This window comes from Strigops habroptila, chromosome 12 (genome assembly GCF_004027225.2).
Source record: "Strigops habroptila isolate Jane chromosome 12, bStrHab1.2.pri, whole genome shotgun sequence".
Lineage (NCBI taxonomy): Eukaryota > Metazoa > Chordata > Aves > Psittaciformes > Psittacidae > Strigops > Strigops habroptila.
This window is the reverse complement of record NC_044288.2, coordinates 13,298,627-13,315,282: the sequence shown is the minus strand read 5'-3', so window position 1 is coordinate 13,315,282 and position 16,656 is coordinate 13,298,627. Positions and strand designations below refer to the sequence as shown.

The window sequence follows — 16,656 nt, the reverse complement described above, 5'->3', positions numbered from 1 at the left end:
CCCCTGGCAGAGCATCCTCAGTGCAGCGGACCCCATGGACAGACCATTCCCAGCACAGAGGATCCTACCACCTTTGAACGAAGCACCCCGAGGCTTGGAGAGCTCCGAGAGCCGGGGCACCCCGCCGGATGCCCATGGCCAGCCCCGGGGGCGGGCTGCAGCCGGGGGCCCTGCCCTTGGCTCGGGGGTGCAGAGCACCCTCTCCCGGCGCTGCCTGCGAGCAGCTGCGGCGACTTTTTTATTATTATTAATTATTTATTTAGTCTTTATTTTTTTCCTGCCTGCCAGCTGGGGCGGCTCGTCCCGTCCCGTCCGTCCCGTCCATCCCGTCCCGTTCATCCCGTCCGGTCCCGCCGGGCAGCGGAAGCCGCTCTCCGGGGATGCCGCGCTCCGCGCCCCGCGGCTGAGCCCCATGGGCTGCACCGGCAGCGCCCTGCGCTGCTGCCCCGCCGGCGGCCAGGTAGCGGCTGCGGGGCTGGGCTTGGGCTGGGGTCGGGGCTTTGCGAGGGGTCGGGGCTTTGCGTGGAGTTGGGGTTCGCGTGGGGCTGGGGGGTGCGTGGAGCCCCGCTTGCACTGCCGGGGGTGGGAGGTGTGCTGAGGGGTGAGGGTGGGTGCTGCGGTTATTCCTGGCTGCGGGTGATCCCACCGGGCACAGTGGGAGTCGCAGCCACCAGCGCTGCACCCCTCCGGGCTGTCCCCCCACATCACCCATGCTAAATGGGGGTGACAATGCCTGCTGGAAATGTTGGTCCTATATAAGACAGGGATGGGTTCCCCCATCCTCTGCCATCCTCCCACAGCATCCTCCCTTGCCCCAAAAGTTATCCCCCCTCTCATGCCGGGTCCCCCCTCATGCTGAAGGCTGGGAACACAGTTCCCAACAGATCTCAGTGCATTGCTCTCGCACTGAAGACCTCTCGTGATTTAAGGTCTAGAAATTATCTGCTGCTTATTATTACTCTTTTTTGACGTGCTCTCACTCTGCCATTAGCCTCGGGAGGTGTTTGTGAAGTTGTGCTGTGTGTAGCTGGTGTCGGTGGGTTGTGGTGGCTGGAGGGTGGCAGGGGCAGGTGGAAAGCTGGAAAGGCCCCATGGTGCTGGCGTTCCCCCCTACATGGACAGCCCTTTGCAGAGGCAGCTGCAAGAGCTCGGCCGCCCAGGACCATGTGTCTAAAGCACAACCCGCTGCTGGGATGTGTGGGGGAGCAGGAGTGGAGCTTGCACAGCCCCGGGGCCAGCAAGTGCCTTTATTTACAGCACTTGCAGCCTTGGCTGCTTCTCCATAGCATAGAAGAAAAAAACAAACCCCAAACACTCTCCTCTCTGTCATGAGATCAGACACTTGTGGGCTGGTTTGTGACTGTGAGAAAAGAGGCACAGGACAGGGAGAAAACAGCAGCCCTGAGGCTGCAGGTGCTGAAAACTGAAAGGAGGAAATTGAAGTCAGTCACTTGCCCACAGACACCTCCCTTCCTGCGCTCGCCTGCTCCCCTGCTCCTCTGCTGAGCCTTGAGGCGCTGCTCACCGCAGTTCGTGCCCCATAAAACAGCCCTGATGCTGTGACTAAGTCACAAGTTAATCCCAAAAGCAGCGCTGAAAATCCTCTTTAGGACAACAAGGGGTGAGGGTGGACATCGAGCCGCTCCCACCCATGTTCTCACATCCAGGGTACCAAAAGGCAGGTGGGAGACCCTCACTCTCCCACTGCTGATGGGTGGACTTGCAGAGGTGGTCCCATGGGGTTGTTTGGGGATGGGAGAGCTGCCAAACCCAGGCGGACCCGGGGGGGCATAGAATCATAGAATGGTTTGGATTGGAAAGGACCTTAAGATCATCTAGTTCCAACCCTCCTGCCATGGGCAGCCCAGTTTGCACCATGGATAATGAGCACAACTAGGAAAAGACATAATGGGGCTGGGGGCTGTCCTAGGGCTGGGGGTTGTGGAGGCTTTGGGGCTGGTCTCAGGTTGGAAGTGACCTTGGGGAGCCCGTGCTGGGCTGGGTCTGGTGGCGGATGGCATACCAGGCACTGCTGTGTACCCTGTGGGAGGCAGCTTGGCAGCCTCATCCTTCCCATCACCGGTCTGCAGGGCGATAAGGAGGCACAGGAGAAGGTGCTGTGGCCAAAGCCCGGCCCCAAGCTGCAGGCACTGTCCCTGCGGATCCCCTCCCCTCCATCTCCACCCACACTTGGCCACCCATCACCTCCACTTGCCCTTCAGTTGTGTTCCCAGCGTGAGAGAGGCCGAGACTCCTTCCCAAAAGATCAGAGCTGAGGTTTGGCTGCCTTCCAGTGCTGGGGTGAATTTATTTTGGAGATATAGGAACTATATGTAGCAGTAGGAGCCAGGGAAAGGTCAGGATGCAAAACTCAGGGCTGTCTATGGCATGAAGGCTTTGCATATGGTCTGCAGCACAGATCTGGCTGTACGAGAGGTGATAGTCATCTTGTAACATAACCTCACCGGCGGTAAAACAGCAGCAGAGTCAAAGGCAGGTCCCACAGACCTGAGCCAGTGTTGCTCAGTGACAGCACTGAGCATCTGCTGCAGGTCCTGGGGAGGTTCTATACGGTCACAGACCATATAGGCCCTTCTCCAGGGCCACAAAGCAGACACCTCAAGCCCAGGAGCAGGGTTGGGATTTAAATGCTCATTTCCTGCCTCTGTGTGATTTCGTTTGTTGTTGCACGGTTTAGTTGCTTAACACACTTGTAAAACAGGAAAGGAGGAAGAAAAATACAGTGCAAAACCCCACCTCATGCTGAAAGCTGAAGCAGAGGCTGCAGCTGCCGCTGTGCGGGTCCTCCCCACCGCTGGCACATTTCGAGATGCCTCAGGTGCTGCTGGAAATCCCAATTAATCCATCTATAAACAATTCTGCTCCAGACCATTTGAAATACTTAGTTCTAAGAACGTGGGTACTTCTTTTTTATAGCTGGAAGGTATTTTTTGACATGAGCCTCCTCAAAGCCGAAGCCAGAGGTTTCAATGCTGAGACCTTATAGGATAAGCATTGCTGCCGATGCCCTGCACCTGCAGGATGTTCCAGGCTGCTTCTTCCCTGGGACAAAGCCATTCCAGCTGAAGCAACTCCCAACCTGCTCCTTTCACACACAGTGGCTACCAGGACTGGCTTCCAGCTCTCCAAAATGCACTGGGTGACACCAGAGATGTGGGTGCCATGTGCTGCTCTGGAGGTGGCAGTGCAAGGTGCTGATGTATTTCAGTTTACAGCCATATTTTGCTTTTCACCCTGGCTTTGGAGCTCTCATCCCAAAGGACAATTGAGTGCTTAGGAGTAAAATTAGCTCAGGACACTATTTCAGTAGCTCTTACAGGTAGGAAGGGTGTCTCACTCATGGCCTCAGGACAGGTATTTAGATTTGTCTGCTGGTGCTGACATACCTCCTGCTCTCTTTTAGCCATTTCTGAGCTCAGTTTAGCCAGTTTAGCCATTTCTCTCAATCCTCCTCCTTGAGCAGCTGAGGGGCTCTGAGGCCCCATCCAGCTGGGTTTGGGGCACGGGGGAGACGCGAAAGTGCCCTGGATCCATGTTGGGAATGTGTCCCATGCTACGGGGGTGATCGGGGTAACCAGCCTTGGACATTTTGTCCTTGAGCATCGCCTCCACCAGTGAGCAGGAGGTATGTGCCGTGGAGGCAGTTTATCTTAGGCAGGTGAGGTTTGGTGGTCATTCCTGGAGGAAGAACCAGCATCCTGCTCCTGGCGAGGCTCAGATCATCCAAAACCCTTGGGGGCTGTGTGACCCGCGCACAGCCTGTGCTTTCTATCAGTATAACTTGTGGGTGGTTGAGAGTCCCGTGATGCTCTCAGGCTTGCAGAGCCCTGACTACCTCATCTACGCACTCCCTACCTCCAGGCTCCAAAACGCAGCATGGGACACGGGGCACATTAAATCGCAGGGGCATGCACATCAGCATGAGATGGGTGCAGGGAGCAGGCTGGAGACCCTGGAGCTCAGCAGCATCCTGGGTGACCCGCGTTTGCAGGGCAAGTTGTATCGGGAATGAGAACAAACCCTGCGAATCCCGACCGTCTGGTGCCTCCTCACCCCGCTGCCTGGGCTGCGTTCAACACCGCAGCGCTCACGCCATAGAAGGGAAGACAAAGCTGTGGCTTCCCAGAGGCTCAGAGTCTTCCTGAGCCTCTCTGGCAACTGTGCTTCCCTCCCGCTTCAGGAGGGGGGCTGCAGGGGAGGCAGAGGCAGGGACCTGTTTGCTTTCCCTTGCTGTTTTCCCAAGCCAGGCTCTCCAATCTGGTCTGTCTTCAGCCAAGCTCCCCACATGCTGTAGGACTGGTTTCGTTAGGGACCGGTGTTTTTAGGGGTGGCTTTGTGGGTGCTGGACAGCAGCATCATGTCTGCAGGTGGATTCCCTTGCCCACAATGCATCCGCACCCCTGCCCAGAAGCATGACCCAGTGATGGGCAAGAGGGGCAGGATCTGCCCCACACCGGGGAGGCCGAGCTACAAGAGCAGGCGAGATTTGCTTCTATCTTCCAGCAACAGATAAAAATACATCCATGTCTCTTTTCTTCTTCTCCTCCTCCCCTCCAAGTGACTAAATTAAGCCCATGCAGGGCTGGAAGGCATCCCACAGAGCTGCGATGCTGAAGGCAGCTCCCGGCTCTGGGTTCTATCAGCCCCCGGCAGCAGTGGGAGCGTGCGGGAGCACGCGGGGCCGAGCAGCACATTCCTCTGCTCCTGAGGTCATTGCTTGTGCCGCTGCCAGCCCTGCACGGGGCCCGCAGCGCCTCTGCTTTATGGATGTTTTCATGTCTCACTCCTGTGTCAAAGCCCAGCTGTGTAAAGCATCGGCTTGTTTGGGGTGCTGCAGGGTGCCAGGGACCAGGCTGAACCTGAGCATCCCTGAGCAGCAGGGACAGGGCAGGAGGAAGGTGGCAATGAAGCGCTATAGTCCTGCTGAGTGCTGCCTGCTCTCACCCACTAAATATTTTGCTGCTGGACCATCTTTTGCACCAGCACCATGTCAGGGGGGTTGTGAGCATCCCTCAGGTATTCCAGCCAGTGGCTGGCAATGCCTGGCTGGGAAGCATCCAGGGTGAAGGGATACAGCTTGAGGCTGCCTGCCGGGCACCCATGGGTGCTGAGGGCTGGCAGAGGGCAGAGTGTCAGGGAGGGACCACTGCTGCTTGAGCACCCATGTTTTAGCAGGACTGAAGCATGCCCAGTGCAGGGTGCCTTCTGCCCTGCTTTGTCCCCCCTGCTCCAGCCCCTTCTCTCTCTTAGAGACAGCTAAAAGCCCAGCAGCAGAGGGGACCAGCTTCCCAGGAGCTCGCGGCCTTGAAGACAGAGAACGGTGAGAAGATGATGTGTGTCTTTCCCCTGCTGTGCTTTCCCAGTGTGATATCAATAAAGCATTGAGATGGACCACAGGGTGGCCAGCCTGTGCTGGGGAGGATGGGGATGGTGGCTGCAGCCTCCACATGGCACTGGTACAAGTGGGAAGATACGATGGCATCCCAGAGATGATGGCATTCAGAGATGATGGCATCCCAGAGATGATGGCACCCCATCCTCTCAGGCAGACAGGTTGTCCCCTATTGAGCTGTGTCCTCTCTGAGCCAGCACCATCCTCATTAGTGCTAATTTTCACCAGTGACATGGGAGCAGGTATTTGTCCAGTGGGAAGAGGACAGGGGCTGAACCCAGGCGAGGACAGCCCAGTTAGCAGGATGCAGCCAGCACCTTTTCAGCCATATTTGCATTGCAGCCAATGCCACCCTCTTGCCTGAGGATGGGAAGGAGAAGGCAGCGCTGCAAGAGGAGCGGACAGAGAGCACAAGACTCCTCCAAGGTCAGGAGGAGGATGAGGAGGAGCGGCTGCGGGATGCCAGACAGGCAGGCACTAAGGGAATCACCCGGGATGGTGACATCCAGGTCAGTCGAACAGGCGGGTACTGCTGGGGACAGTGGCTGGGCAGGGAGTATGTGGCCAGCCAGGACTTTCCAGGCATCAATCATGGACCTGGAACATGTTGGGCTGAAGTCTCCCATTTTGGGGAGAAGGAACGGGATAGGAAGGGGTTAGGAAGCCTGGAATGGTGCCGGTCTGGCAAAGAGGCACAAGGGGCTGGGAGGGCCGCAGCATCCCTCACACAGGTAGGGTTTGTCATCTCCCTGCTTCCCAGGTGGAAAAGGAAAAAGACCTGGAGCTGAAGGAGCAGTTTGATGCCCTGAAGAGAGAACACACGGAGACCCTGCAAGGTGCGTGCTGGGACAGCAGGGCTCACCCCAATACTGCGGTGCCCCCCTGCTCCATGGCACTGTGGGGCTCACTGCCCTCGTGTCCCCACACCAGTGACACTTGGTTCATGTTCCCCCTGCAGAGCTCCAGAGAGCACATGAGCAGGAGAAGCTGCTGCTGGCAGAGTCCCACCACAGGTCCCAGGCGGCCTTACAGGTACCTGTGGGGAAATCCCTGGAGAGGGGGTGCTTGTGGAGGGCTTGATGGACCATCTGCTGGTTCTGCCGTGGTGCCCCAAGCTCCTCGGTGCCCACCTCGGCCCCTGGTGTGCCCAGGGACCACACAGGCTCCTCCAGCCCTGGCGTTATCAGGGTGCCACAGCCCAGCTCTGCTTAGGAAGAAATCCCAGGTATCTCCCATCCTGCTTCTTCCCTGGCTGCCCTAGGAGACGATCCAGGCGCTGAATTCCCAGCTGAAGTCTTTCCAGGAGAGGATGAAGCGGGTGGAGGAGTCGCTTATGAGCACGGACTACAAGAAGCACATTGAGGTGCAGAGAGGGGTGGCAGGGAGGGGACCTGGTCCAAAGCTTCTCTGATGGACCCTGAGATGCTGGGGGGACACAGGGCAGCTGAAGTAGGGAGCAAAGCCCCGTCCCTGGGAGATGAATGGGCTGTTGGGTCTCTTGAACACATGTGATGGGCAAAACATGGGGTCTTGTGGGTACAAACCCTTCCTGGGCCATGCAAGGCCCTCTGAGGTGGTGTGTGTGGGGTGAACCATGGCAGATACCCCGTGTGCCCACCCCACAGTTGCCACATGCCCCATGGTCTCACAGGAGCATGGGAGCCCCAGCCCCTTCTGGGAGCAGGAGCTGGAGAGCCTGCACTTTGTCATCGAGATGAAGAATGAGCACATCCACGGGCTCGACAAGAAGCTGCTGAACCTGGAGACCGTGGTGGGTTGAAAGGGGGGGGGGGGGGGGGCACAAGTGGGCTTTGCTTTTTCCATCTCTTCCCCCCACCTGAATCCTGTCCAGAAAGTGCAGCTGAAGGGGAGGTGGATGGAGCCTGGTTCATCTCTTGGAGCAGGGAGGGGATGTGGGTGCAATGCCATCACTTTCTGCCTCCCTCCTCATCCTCATGCCTACTTCCAGGCGGAGAGGAACCTTCTGCTGGAGGAGAAGGTGAAGACTCTCCAACAGGAGAATGAGGACTTGCAAGTTCGCACCCAGAACCACTTGGTCATGGCGAGGTAAGTGCTGGTCCCACACACCCCGGTGGCATCGGGGACAGGGCTGGGCCCTGTCAAGAATACATCAAGAATATATTGCAGCCCACGGGGCCACTTTTTGCGGAGCAGAAGGGTCTCACGGGTGCTGTTTTCCTGCAGGCAGCTGTCGGAAGAGCTCCTGGCTGCCCGCGGAGCACTGGAGAAGGAGGCACAGCTCCGGGAGCAGGCTTACCGCGAGAAGGAGGAGCTGCTGTACCGCGTGCTCAATGGAGGGGACGGCTCCCCATTCCCCATCGCTGCCAGCGAGGTGCCCCTCATCGCCACGTAGCACACTGCCCAGGGGGTGTCGGGGCTTCCCTCTGGGTGCCGGAGCCCAGGGCTGCTCTCACAAGTGCCCCACTGCTGGGGCAGGCCCCTGGGCTGGCCCCATCCAACCAAGGGCAATGGAGCATTTCACAGGACACTTGCGCCTGCCTTTTCCCAGCCCATGTGGGGCACCCTGGCAACCCCACTGTGCCATCCCTGCACCTCTTCCTCTGGTGGGAGGATATGGGGTAAAAGGGGTCAGCCAGCACACACAGATTGGGCTGGATCCAACCCAGCGCTTGGCTCTGAGCATGACCAGCAACAGTGCTGCCTGGGGGCATGAGGAGGAAGATGAGGCGGTCACTGGGATGGCATGGGAGAACCGGGAGGATGAGGAGGGCACTGGGGATGTGATGGTATTAAGATACCTCACTCCCTGGGAAGGAGGTGGCCAAGCCCAGGGCTGAGCCATGGAATGGGTGCAGCTGGGTATATCTGTCACCTCCAGTGCTGTCCCTGCCATAGACCATGCCAGCCTGGCCCTCCCACCCATGCCCTCCTCATCACCTCCTCCATCTCCAGCAAACAGCTCCCAGGGATTGCTCCTGCATCCCAGACCTTCCCCTGCTCACTGCCACACAGACACCAAGCCCTCCTGTCCCCACTCCACATCAGCAGCACCACCAGTGCCATCTCCCCCAAAGCTGGGCAGAGGCTGCATGCCCAGAGGTACACATTTGGGGAGCAGAGCATCCTCCCAAGGGGAAGCAGGCTCCAGCATGTCACATCCCTCCCTGCTCCAAGCCAGCACATCCCCATTGGGAAGATGCTGCCAGCAGGGCTCTTTGCACACAAGCACTTTCCCCTGGGTGCATGAGTGTGGTGGGATGGTCACTGCTCCAGAGGTTGTCACTGGCCTGTCCCCTCCCCAGGGCTGCTGAGCCCGGGTGTGTATGTGTGTATGTATGTGCCACTGGCTGTAACAATTACAAGTCTGTAGGAAGCAGCAGCCCCAAGAATCCCATGTTGGTGTTTCTGGGGATGGTGCAGGAGCTGTGTGCTCCGCACTGGGGGCAGGGGGAAGATGGAGAGGGGTGGGAACAGGCACCACAAAGCCACAACAATGAAGCCCCCACTGTTGGTCCCCCTTTTCCTGCTCCTTCCCTCGTTTCATTCATTTCAATGGGCTCCAGCACAGGGCAGACCCAGACCCTCCCAGCCCTGCCAAGGCAGCAGGGCCACAGCAACCGCTGCTTCCGTCCTTTGTGCTGATCCATATCAGGAAAACAGCAACTGAATAAGGCAGCCAGGAAGGCAGCAGGGATGTGGGGTCCAGCTCTTACCCCAAGCATCAACAGTGGGAAATGGGGGTGCCCATTGTGTCACAGCTATGACACCCCCAGGGCATCTCATGGCTCTGGGGATGGATGGCTCCATCTTCGCACAGCATCCGCAGGGATGTGTGGGGACACAGCAGGCTCTGTAGCATCAAAGCAGGGGAAATTGAGCAGCAAACCCTGCCTAGCTGTGGTTGAAGGGGGCAGGATCTCTGGGTAAAGCGAGACTAGTCTGGCACCCTGCTCTGGGCACCTGGTACCATGTCCCACTGCCCCCAAGGCAGATCCTGCGTGGGACCTGGAGGAATGTGCCTGGCTCTGGGAAAGAGGAGTGCTGGGAACTGAGGAGGAGGAATAAATGAGCCCAGAGAAGGACTTGTCTACCATAAGGAGGGAAAAAACTGACCGAGGCAGCACCTTGGCAGTCATGGGGGGACAGACGGGTCAGTGCAGCATGAGAAGCGTCCTGCTCTGCTGTGAGCAGCTGAGGGGCCAGAGTGTGCAAGGGGACAGAGGGCAATTGGGAGGCTGCAGGGAGAGGTTTCAAAGGCAAGAGAAGTCAACCCACAACCCAATAATAGCAGCAAAAGACTTGTTTGCTTTACCCTCTCCAAACAAACCTCCTGTGGCAGGGGCTCACCATGAGGATTCAGGTTGCTCAGGGAGGTTCACCAGGCTCTGCAGGATGGGACCTTGAGCCCAAAGGATCTCTCTGTCCCCCGGGCACAGGGTGGAGGGAGCTGGGCACCCAGGTGCTTGTCCCCTCTTACTGCCCCGGAGCAGACAGGCACTGCACGGTCCCACAGGGCTCCAGGGCCACCTCCCTGGCCGTGCTTCCCATTGGCTCCCAGGGAGCTGCCCCTTCAGGCTGGTGGCTCTCAGCGCTGTGCCGGATCCCATAGCCAAAGTAAATAAGGAAACCTGGGAATGGGCAGAACAGGGTGGGGAGTCTCTCTCTTCCCTCTCCTCCCAACCACAGTGTAATCACCCCTTCCCTTTGGGCCCGGTACCAGAGGGCAGAGTGTTCCCACCACCCTTTGACGGTAAAGTTCAGCTTCTCCTGACCCACCCTCCACCGCCCTGCAGGCAGTATTAGTGCCATGGGCTCTCAAACCACCAAGGCTTCACCCAAAGAGGCTGCCACCAGCTCTGGGCTGTGGAGGGCATCCAGGCTTACCAACGGCCATCCAGAGCAGGTACCGCAGCCAGGCACCCGCGCTGAGCCGGGCCATCAGGATGCTGTTGATGGTGATGCTGAGGAGCGGCAGGAAGGGCAGGCAGGGAACCTGCAGGGACCAAGCACAAGGGAATGGGGTCATGGCCTTTGCCCAGATGGACCAGACAGAGGTTTCACAGGCAAATTCAGCTCTCTGCTGCTTTGGGTAGCTGCGAAGAGGTGAGGGGAAGGCCAGCCCGGCTGCGAGGCTCAGAGACCTGAGCTGGGACCACAGCCTGTGCTGGAGAGGGATGCTCATGGAGGGTGGTTTAGTTGATGGGTCCTGGGACAGGAGGCGCTGCAGGATTAGAAGGGGGAGGCAGTAAACCACTAGCAAAAACAATCCAGGGTGTCAAGACCAGGTATCCCTTTCACTGAGGAGCAGCTCTGATTTGTGCAACAGGCAGTGGGCTCAGTTGGGGCTGCAGGAGGTGCCCCTTTGGCCTGTGAAACATGGTGGGGAGGAACCAGGCATGATCCCTATGGAAAAACTCAAGACCAATACAGCACATTGTGGATACAGTGAGGGTCTGCCTGACCTAAATCAGAGAGAACACCCCCCTCCCAATGCAATGTGACCCTTTCCCCACGGGGCTGTGGCACTTGCCTCCTCTCCATCCCCCAGGCCCTTCTCCCTGGGCGCAGTCCCCGAGGCTGGGCTATGTGCTCACCATGAAGGATGCTCCCTCCCGGCTCTGAGGCTGCCTCCAGATGAGCAGAGCTGCCGCCAGGATCCCCAGGACGGGCAGAGCCAGGGCAGTGATGCACCAGGCACCCCCGGCACAGAGGCACGGCAGCCCCGAGGTGCTCACCCAGCTCACGGCACACACCAGGGCGGCTGCGGAGGGACCACGGCAGCGTGTGAGGACAACACTTCCTCATGCTGATCCCATCCCTCACCCAGGCTGCCATGGTGGGAGGGACAAAGGACAACCAGGGGACACGGCTGCGTGGTTTGCCATGGTGGGTTTAGCTTTTCTCTCCAGGAGGAAGCAGGAGGTTTCCAAAGGTCCCATTGGGGCAGCAGCTATGCTGCAGTCAGGAGAGGGCAGGAGGGAGCCAGGCAGATCCTGCTGCTGGGTGGTTTACAGCAAGCAGGAACCTGCCAGCCTGTGCTACAGCAGCGATGTGTCCTGTGGTTATCCTGTGCTGGCTCCCCATAAACCCTATCCATCTCTCCTGGGCTCACCTACAGCGGTGAGAGCACAGGCCACTGCAGAGGAGGAGCGCGGGGTGGGATGTGAGGGTGGATGGACAAGGTGGTCCCACCAGAGCTGCACAGCCAAGACCTTCCCTGCAGGAGGATGCTGCGCACTGGGTGCAGGCCGATACCTGAGGAGCAGATATTTGATGTCAAGGTGTGTGGGCATGTGCCTGTGCCTTGTCCCAGGCATAGCCAGCATCAGATGCTGGGTGAGCCCTATCCCCAGCGCTGACCTGAGCAGCAGCACACAACCAGCCACCAGTGAGTAGGCCAGCAGTGTGCCGATGGACATTGTGTCAACCAGGGCTTTCAGGTCAAAGAGGAGGGCCAGGAGAGCTGTGGGGATGAGAAACCCTTTTCAGCCTCTCAGCAGAGCTGGCTGCACAGCTGCTGTGCCCATCTCAGCTGTGCTCTCTGCCCCCAACACCCGCTGCAACAGAACTCAAGCACCTCGATGGCTGGTGATGCTTCTGTCACTGGTGCAAAGCATCCTGCCGCCTCCTGCATGGCAGCGCAGAGAGGCTGAACCCAGGGCAGCATCAAGGCCAAATATCCTCACCCACAGTGAGGAGACCTCTCTCTGGGTGCAGATATTGCTCAAACAGCTACCAGCAAGCTAGGGGTTGTGTGTTATCCTGCTGGAAAAGGACATCCACCAAGCCCTGCTCATGGTTAAGGGGTGACCCAATCACTCACCTGCCACTCCTCCAGACACCAGCGTTGCCACCACTGGGCACTGACAGCGACTCACTTTGGCCAGAGGTTTGAAGAGGAGCCCATCTCGAGCCATTGCATACAGGATCCGTGGCATGGGGAACATGGAGCCCAGGAGGCTGCAGACAGGGGGGAAAAAATGGGGAGAAGAGGGCAGGAATCCAGGAGGTGCCATCCTGCCTTTTGCTCCTCCTTGGGTAGAAAGAGAGCTCCTGTTCATCCGTGTGGCCCATGGCCTTCTCAAGAACACACTGACAAAACCATCACCACGCTCCCCATCAGATGAGGAACAGTATCAGGGAAGTGATGTCTGCAGGTCATGGGGAGCCCTGTGCACACCAAGAAACCCCAGCCTGCTCCTGCAATCATGGTGCTATCAAGCACCTAACCACTTCCTCCAGCCTGGGGCTAAAAGTGGCAAGGCAAGGGCTTTATTGCTGATGAGGAGGGGCCAGGGTGGGAGCAACAGGGCTTGTGAGGAAGGGCTGAGGGATTTTGGCCAAGCAGGGCAGTCAGTAGGGGCTGGGAATAGCTCCTGGATGTGTTATAGCTCCAGTACAACCTTGACCTGAGGCACAGAGCTGCCATCACGGCTCCCCTCACCTGGTTGTCAGGGCGCACAGTGACCCCACAGCCACAGCGTGCTTTGCACTGCTCCAGCCAATGTACTCAAAAGCCACTGGGAGCGGGCTCATGGTGTCCAGGAGGTAGTAGGGCATCATCAGGGTGAGGGCAGCAGATACCCCAAAGTACGCCAGGAAGCAGATGAGGAGGGAGAGGATGATGCCCATGGGGATGGATCTCTGTGGGTCCCTCACTTCTTCCCCTGGGGAGGACAAGCTCAGCTGTAAAAATGGATGCTCATTCAATGTGCATGGCATGCACAGCTCAGGCTGGAAAGCATATCCCGTATCCCCCCAGGACAGAAGGGAAACAGAGGCCTTCTGGCAAGGACACTGGGCTCCAGGGTTATGGGGACATGCTTTGGGATTAGCCAAGTCATGCCACATGGGCTCTTATAGATCCTCCTCTGAGCACACAGGGCAGGAGAGAGCAACAGAGCCAGGAATGTGCCCATTCCCAGCCCTACACCAGCTCCTGCAGGGAGAGTCACTGCCATGGACCCCAGCCTGCAGGGGCGGGCTCCACCAGCACCTCTCCCCACCTCACTTACCCATGGTAGCGATGCAGTCAAATCCAACAAAGGCATAGAAACAGGTAGAGGCTCCAGCCAGGGTCCCACTGAAACCATAGGGCATGAAGCCTCCCACCCCAAAGGCACTGGTTGTGTTGTCAGCCACAGACTGGTTCCTGGGAGGAGGAGGAAGAGTCAGGCAGTGCAGAGGGGTCAATGCAATTGGGGACCAGGCTGAACAGTCCATCCAACCTGCTCACCCCTCCAGCATCAACCCATCAGGACGTAGGACTTTGGCTCTTTGACGCGTTGCCAATAGGGCAGGGAGAAATGAGAGAAAAGTGGGATTTCCTGGGATAAAGCATCAGGGGGGTGACCCATCCATCCCCATCACCCTCTAAAGGCAGCATGGGGAGAGCAGATCGCTCATACCCAGCTGCCCGTGGCAGGTCATCCTCCCTGAGCTTCCAGTTGCTCAGGTCACCTTTGATGAAGCCACTCAGTGTGACAAAGAGCAGGACAAGCACGTTGAGAGCTGTGAAGACTTTGTTGACTGTGGTGGACTCCTTCACTCCAAAGGAAAGAAGCCCTGGGGACAAAAAGAGCAAAACTGGTCCAGCCTCCTGGATGACACCAGACCCAGGGTAGACATTACTGGAGAGGCTGGAAAAAGGGGGACAGTGGTAGAGTCAGGAGTATCTGCAGATTTCCCCAGATTCCCATTGTATTCTCCATTCTTCGCTCAGGGAAATAGCAAAGCTTCAGAAGGATCAGCACCATCCTGAAGGTGGGGTGAGGAACTCATCCTACATGATGGAGAGTGGCACAGGGGGATGCATCCTACCTGCCAGCAGGACCACCAGGCCAGCAGCGAAGGCATCTGGGTGCTCTGCCAGCCCCACAGAGCTCATGGCTGCATGGGCACCCAAAAACCTCCCCATCTTCTTGCCAAGGAGCTGGTCAAAGGTAGCGCTCCAGGCCCGGGCGACACTCGCGGTACCTGGCAAGAGGTGAGGGCTCCATGGGGTCTGGGAATGACACCCAGCAAAGGTGGGGGGATCAAAAAGGCCTCATACCAATGACATAGGACAGCAGCAGGTTCCACCCAGCGATGAATGCCCACAGCTCACCCACCGTCACGTAGCTGTAGAGATAGGCAGACCCAGCCAGGGGCACACGGGCCCCGAATTCAGCATAGCACAGCCCTGCCAGAGCGGACACCACGACTGCGAGCAGGAAAGAAAGGACGATGCTGGGGCCGGAGCTGGTTTTAGCCACTTCCCCTGCCAGGATGTAGACACCAGCCCCCAGCGTGCTGCCCACTCCCAAGGCGACAAGGTCCATGGTGGAGAGGCAGCGGCGAAGGCTGGAGCGCTCTGAGCCAGCCGGGATCTGCTTCCTGCGGGAAAGCATCCTCAGAACAGAGAGCAGCCAGTCCCAGCATGGCACCTGTGGGACAGGAGAGCAGCAGGCGTGAGGAGGATGCTGCCCTGAGTATATGACTCAAACCATGAACACTTTCCTTGCAGCTCCCACCATCCACACGGTACTTTCCAGACTTGCTGGGTGCTGCCTGTTTTCTGTCTCTGCTAGAAAATGAGCCCATTTTGGAGCAAGACTGGGCTAAAGTGGCTGCGTTACTCTCTTATCCCAGTAAGAAGTAGATAAATGCATTATTAGGGTTTGCCGGGCTCTGATTTGTGCTATAGTGTAAGGGGACAAGGACACATCCCTTTCCCCTGCCAGCTCAGCAAGTCCTATTGCTCCAGCAGTATTCCTACACAGGGATACACAACCAGCATTGTCCCAGCTTTGACACTGACACTATTTGAAATGCAGAAATGGGGCCAGAAGAAGGAGGGATGGAAGATGATCTGCTCGTGGAGCAGCTGTTGGCCTTGACGTGCACCAGGAAAGACCCATCTGCTCAGCTGAAGATGCCCCCACAGCACCAATAACTGTGCCAATGGCACAGCTCAGACAGAGACTGGTTTCCCCGGGCCATCAGCCTGTACAGTAATGCTATGGCTTACTTATCACTGATGGAGACAGCCCAACAGAAACCCCAAATTGTGCAGTATCTGTGCATCGGGCAAGTGAGGTGCCTGGTACAGCATGCCTGGGATTTCTGTGCCTCCCCCCATCCTTCCCCAGGAGCATCCAGCACTGCAGAAAGGGGGCTGCATGCCTCCATATCCCCACAGTGCTGCCAGGACCTCCAGTCACCCTGCAGCAAAGCAAAGTCCGTGCTGCAAATCCCATAATCTGCTGTTTACAAGGGCAGGGACCCCCTCGAAACCAGCTCATCCCAGCAGCACCAAGGATCGTAGGGCTGTGCAGTCCATGCTGTGAGCCTGGGGGGTGGACATGGACCACGCCGGGCCAGTACCCAGCACCCTGACCCACATGATGGGATGCTGTAAGCGCTTGTGGCACAGGGAACCCCAACCTCCAGGATGACTCCTGTGTCTCTTGAGGGCTGCAGAGCTACTGCCCAAGGCCAAGCCAACCAAGGCTGCCTTCCCACCCCTGCAGCACCCACTCCCCACCACCAGTCCTTCCCAGGGCATCTTACCCTGATGATTTCCCCTTATTCTGCAAGGAAACTACTTACTCCAGCCATCCTTAGGGCAAACAGCTCCAGCTGCGAGGTGATGGTGAGCACCAGGCAGCCCCAGCTACACTCTCCCCTTAAATCCCTTATGGGAGCACCCTGGCCCTCCCCTCACTGACCACCACTCCGGGCTGCACAATGGGAAATCTATGCAGAAATATTTTTCCCACAACGCCTTCCAAAGCATCCACACGAGCCTGCAATGCTAATGGGCTCAGGGGCATTATTGAGGGGTTTAATATGGCAAAGCTGCCTCTGCAGGTGGAATGGGGAACCCCTCTCCCTCTGCCCCCATTCCCTCACACCAGGAACCTCATCTCAATCTGTGGAGCAGGTTTTGGAAGCAATCCAGGCAGAAAGGAGCAGGAACACGGCCAGGATGCATGGGTGCATGCACCTGCAGCTGTACCCAGGCATAGGGAGAACATAGAAGGAGATGAGCAGGTCCAGGAATTGACTGCAGCAAAGCATAGGAGCACAGGCCCCGCACTTGCCCAGTATTTGGACACCAACACCTCAGATTCTGCCCACACCACCTCACAGCCCCATTGCACATCACAGCCCTAGATGAAGAAGCACTCAATGACCCAAGTGCAGCTCACAGCAGAGCAGACAGCATGACCACCCATCACTGACCCACCCAGCCTTGCCCTGGGAGCAGAGCCAGAGCT

The 16,656-nt window shown here is 57.9% G+C and overlaps 2 protein-coding genes across 3 annotated transcripts; one reads left to right on the top strand and one right to left on the bottom strand.

The window, feature by feature from the left end:
- The first annotated feature begins 372 nt into the window (after positions 1 to 372).
- Positions 373 to 8,776, top strand: CCDC69 (coiled-coil domain containing 69). 2 transcript variants are annotated; one of them, XM_030503575.1, is made up of 9 exons: positions 373 to 460; positions 5,272 to 5,341; positions 5,756 to 5,922; positions 6,174 to 6,249; positions 6,372 to 6,445; positions 6,675 to 6,776; positions 7,065 to 7,184; positions 7,383 to 7,480; positions 7,623 to 8,776. In XM_030503575.1, exons 1-9 carry the CDS (start codon positions 413 to 415, stop codon positions 8,230 to 8,232), a joined length of 1,365 nt encoding a protein of 454 aa, XP_030359435.1. In that variant the 5' UTR covers positions 373 to 412; the 3' UTR covers positions 8,233 to 8,776. The 2 variants fall into 2 exon arrangements, with proteins under 2 accessions (XP_030359435.1, XP_030359436.1); XM_030503576.1 differs by having other exon boundaries at positions 7,619 to 7,875.
- A 925-nt stretch (positions 8,777 to 9,701) lies between these two features.
- Positions 9,702 to 14,784, bottom strand: LOC115615459 (cationic amino acid transporter 2-like). Its single transcript, XM_030503573.1, has 11 exons — positions 14,448 to 14,784; positions 14,216 to 14,371; positions 13,804 to 13,960; positions 13,411 to 13,547; positions 12,840 to 13,062; positions 12,219 to 12,355; positions 11,756 to 11,858; positions 11,508 to 11,650; positions 10,990 to 11,156; positions 10,280 to 10,388; positions 9,702 to 10,023 (listed from the first exon to the last, which is right to left on the bottom strand). Exons 1-11 carry the CDS (start codon positions 14,782 to 14,784, stop codon positions 9,869 to 9,871), a joined length of 1,824 nt encoding a protein of 607 aa, XP_030359433.1. The 3' UTR covers positions 9,702 to 9,868.
- Between the last annotated feature and the right edge of the window lie 1,872 nt (positions 14,785 to 16,656).

What these genes read in the sequence shown, in the direction of transcription:
- LOC115615459 (XM_030503573.1), bottom strand. Translation starts at nt 14,784, where the DNA reads ATGCTTTCCCGCAGGAAGCAGATCCCGGCTGGCTCAGAGCGCTCCAGC. An exon ending in GCTGCTGTCCTATGTCATTG is followed by an intron (nt 14,372 to 14,447) that starts GTATGAGGCCTT and finishes ACCTCTTGCCAG; the next exon opens with GTACCGCGAGTGTCGCCCGG. An exon ending in GGTTGTGTGCTGCTGCTCAG is followed by an intron (nt 11,651 to 11,755) that starts GTCAGCGCTGGG and finishes TCTGCTCCTCAG; the next exon opens with GTATCGGCCTGCACCCAGTG.
- CCDC69 (XM_030503575.1), top strand. Translation starts at nt 413, where the DNA reads ATGGGCTGCACCGGCAGCGCCCTGCGCTGCTGCCCCGCCGGCGGCCAG. An exon ending in ACTACAAGAAGCACATTGAG is followed by an intron (nt 6,777 to 7,064) that starts GTGCAGAGAGGG and finishes ATGGTCTCACAG; the next exon opens with GAGCATGGGAGCCCCAGCCC. An exon ending in TGCTGAACCTGGAGACCGTG is followed by an intron (nt 7,185 to 7,382) that starts GTGGGTTGAAAG and finishes GCCTACTTCCAG; the next exon opens with GCGGAGAGGAACCTTCTGCT.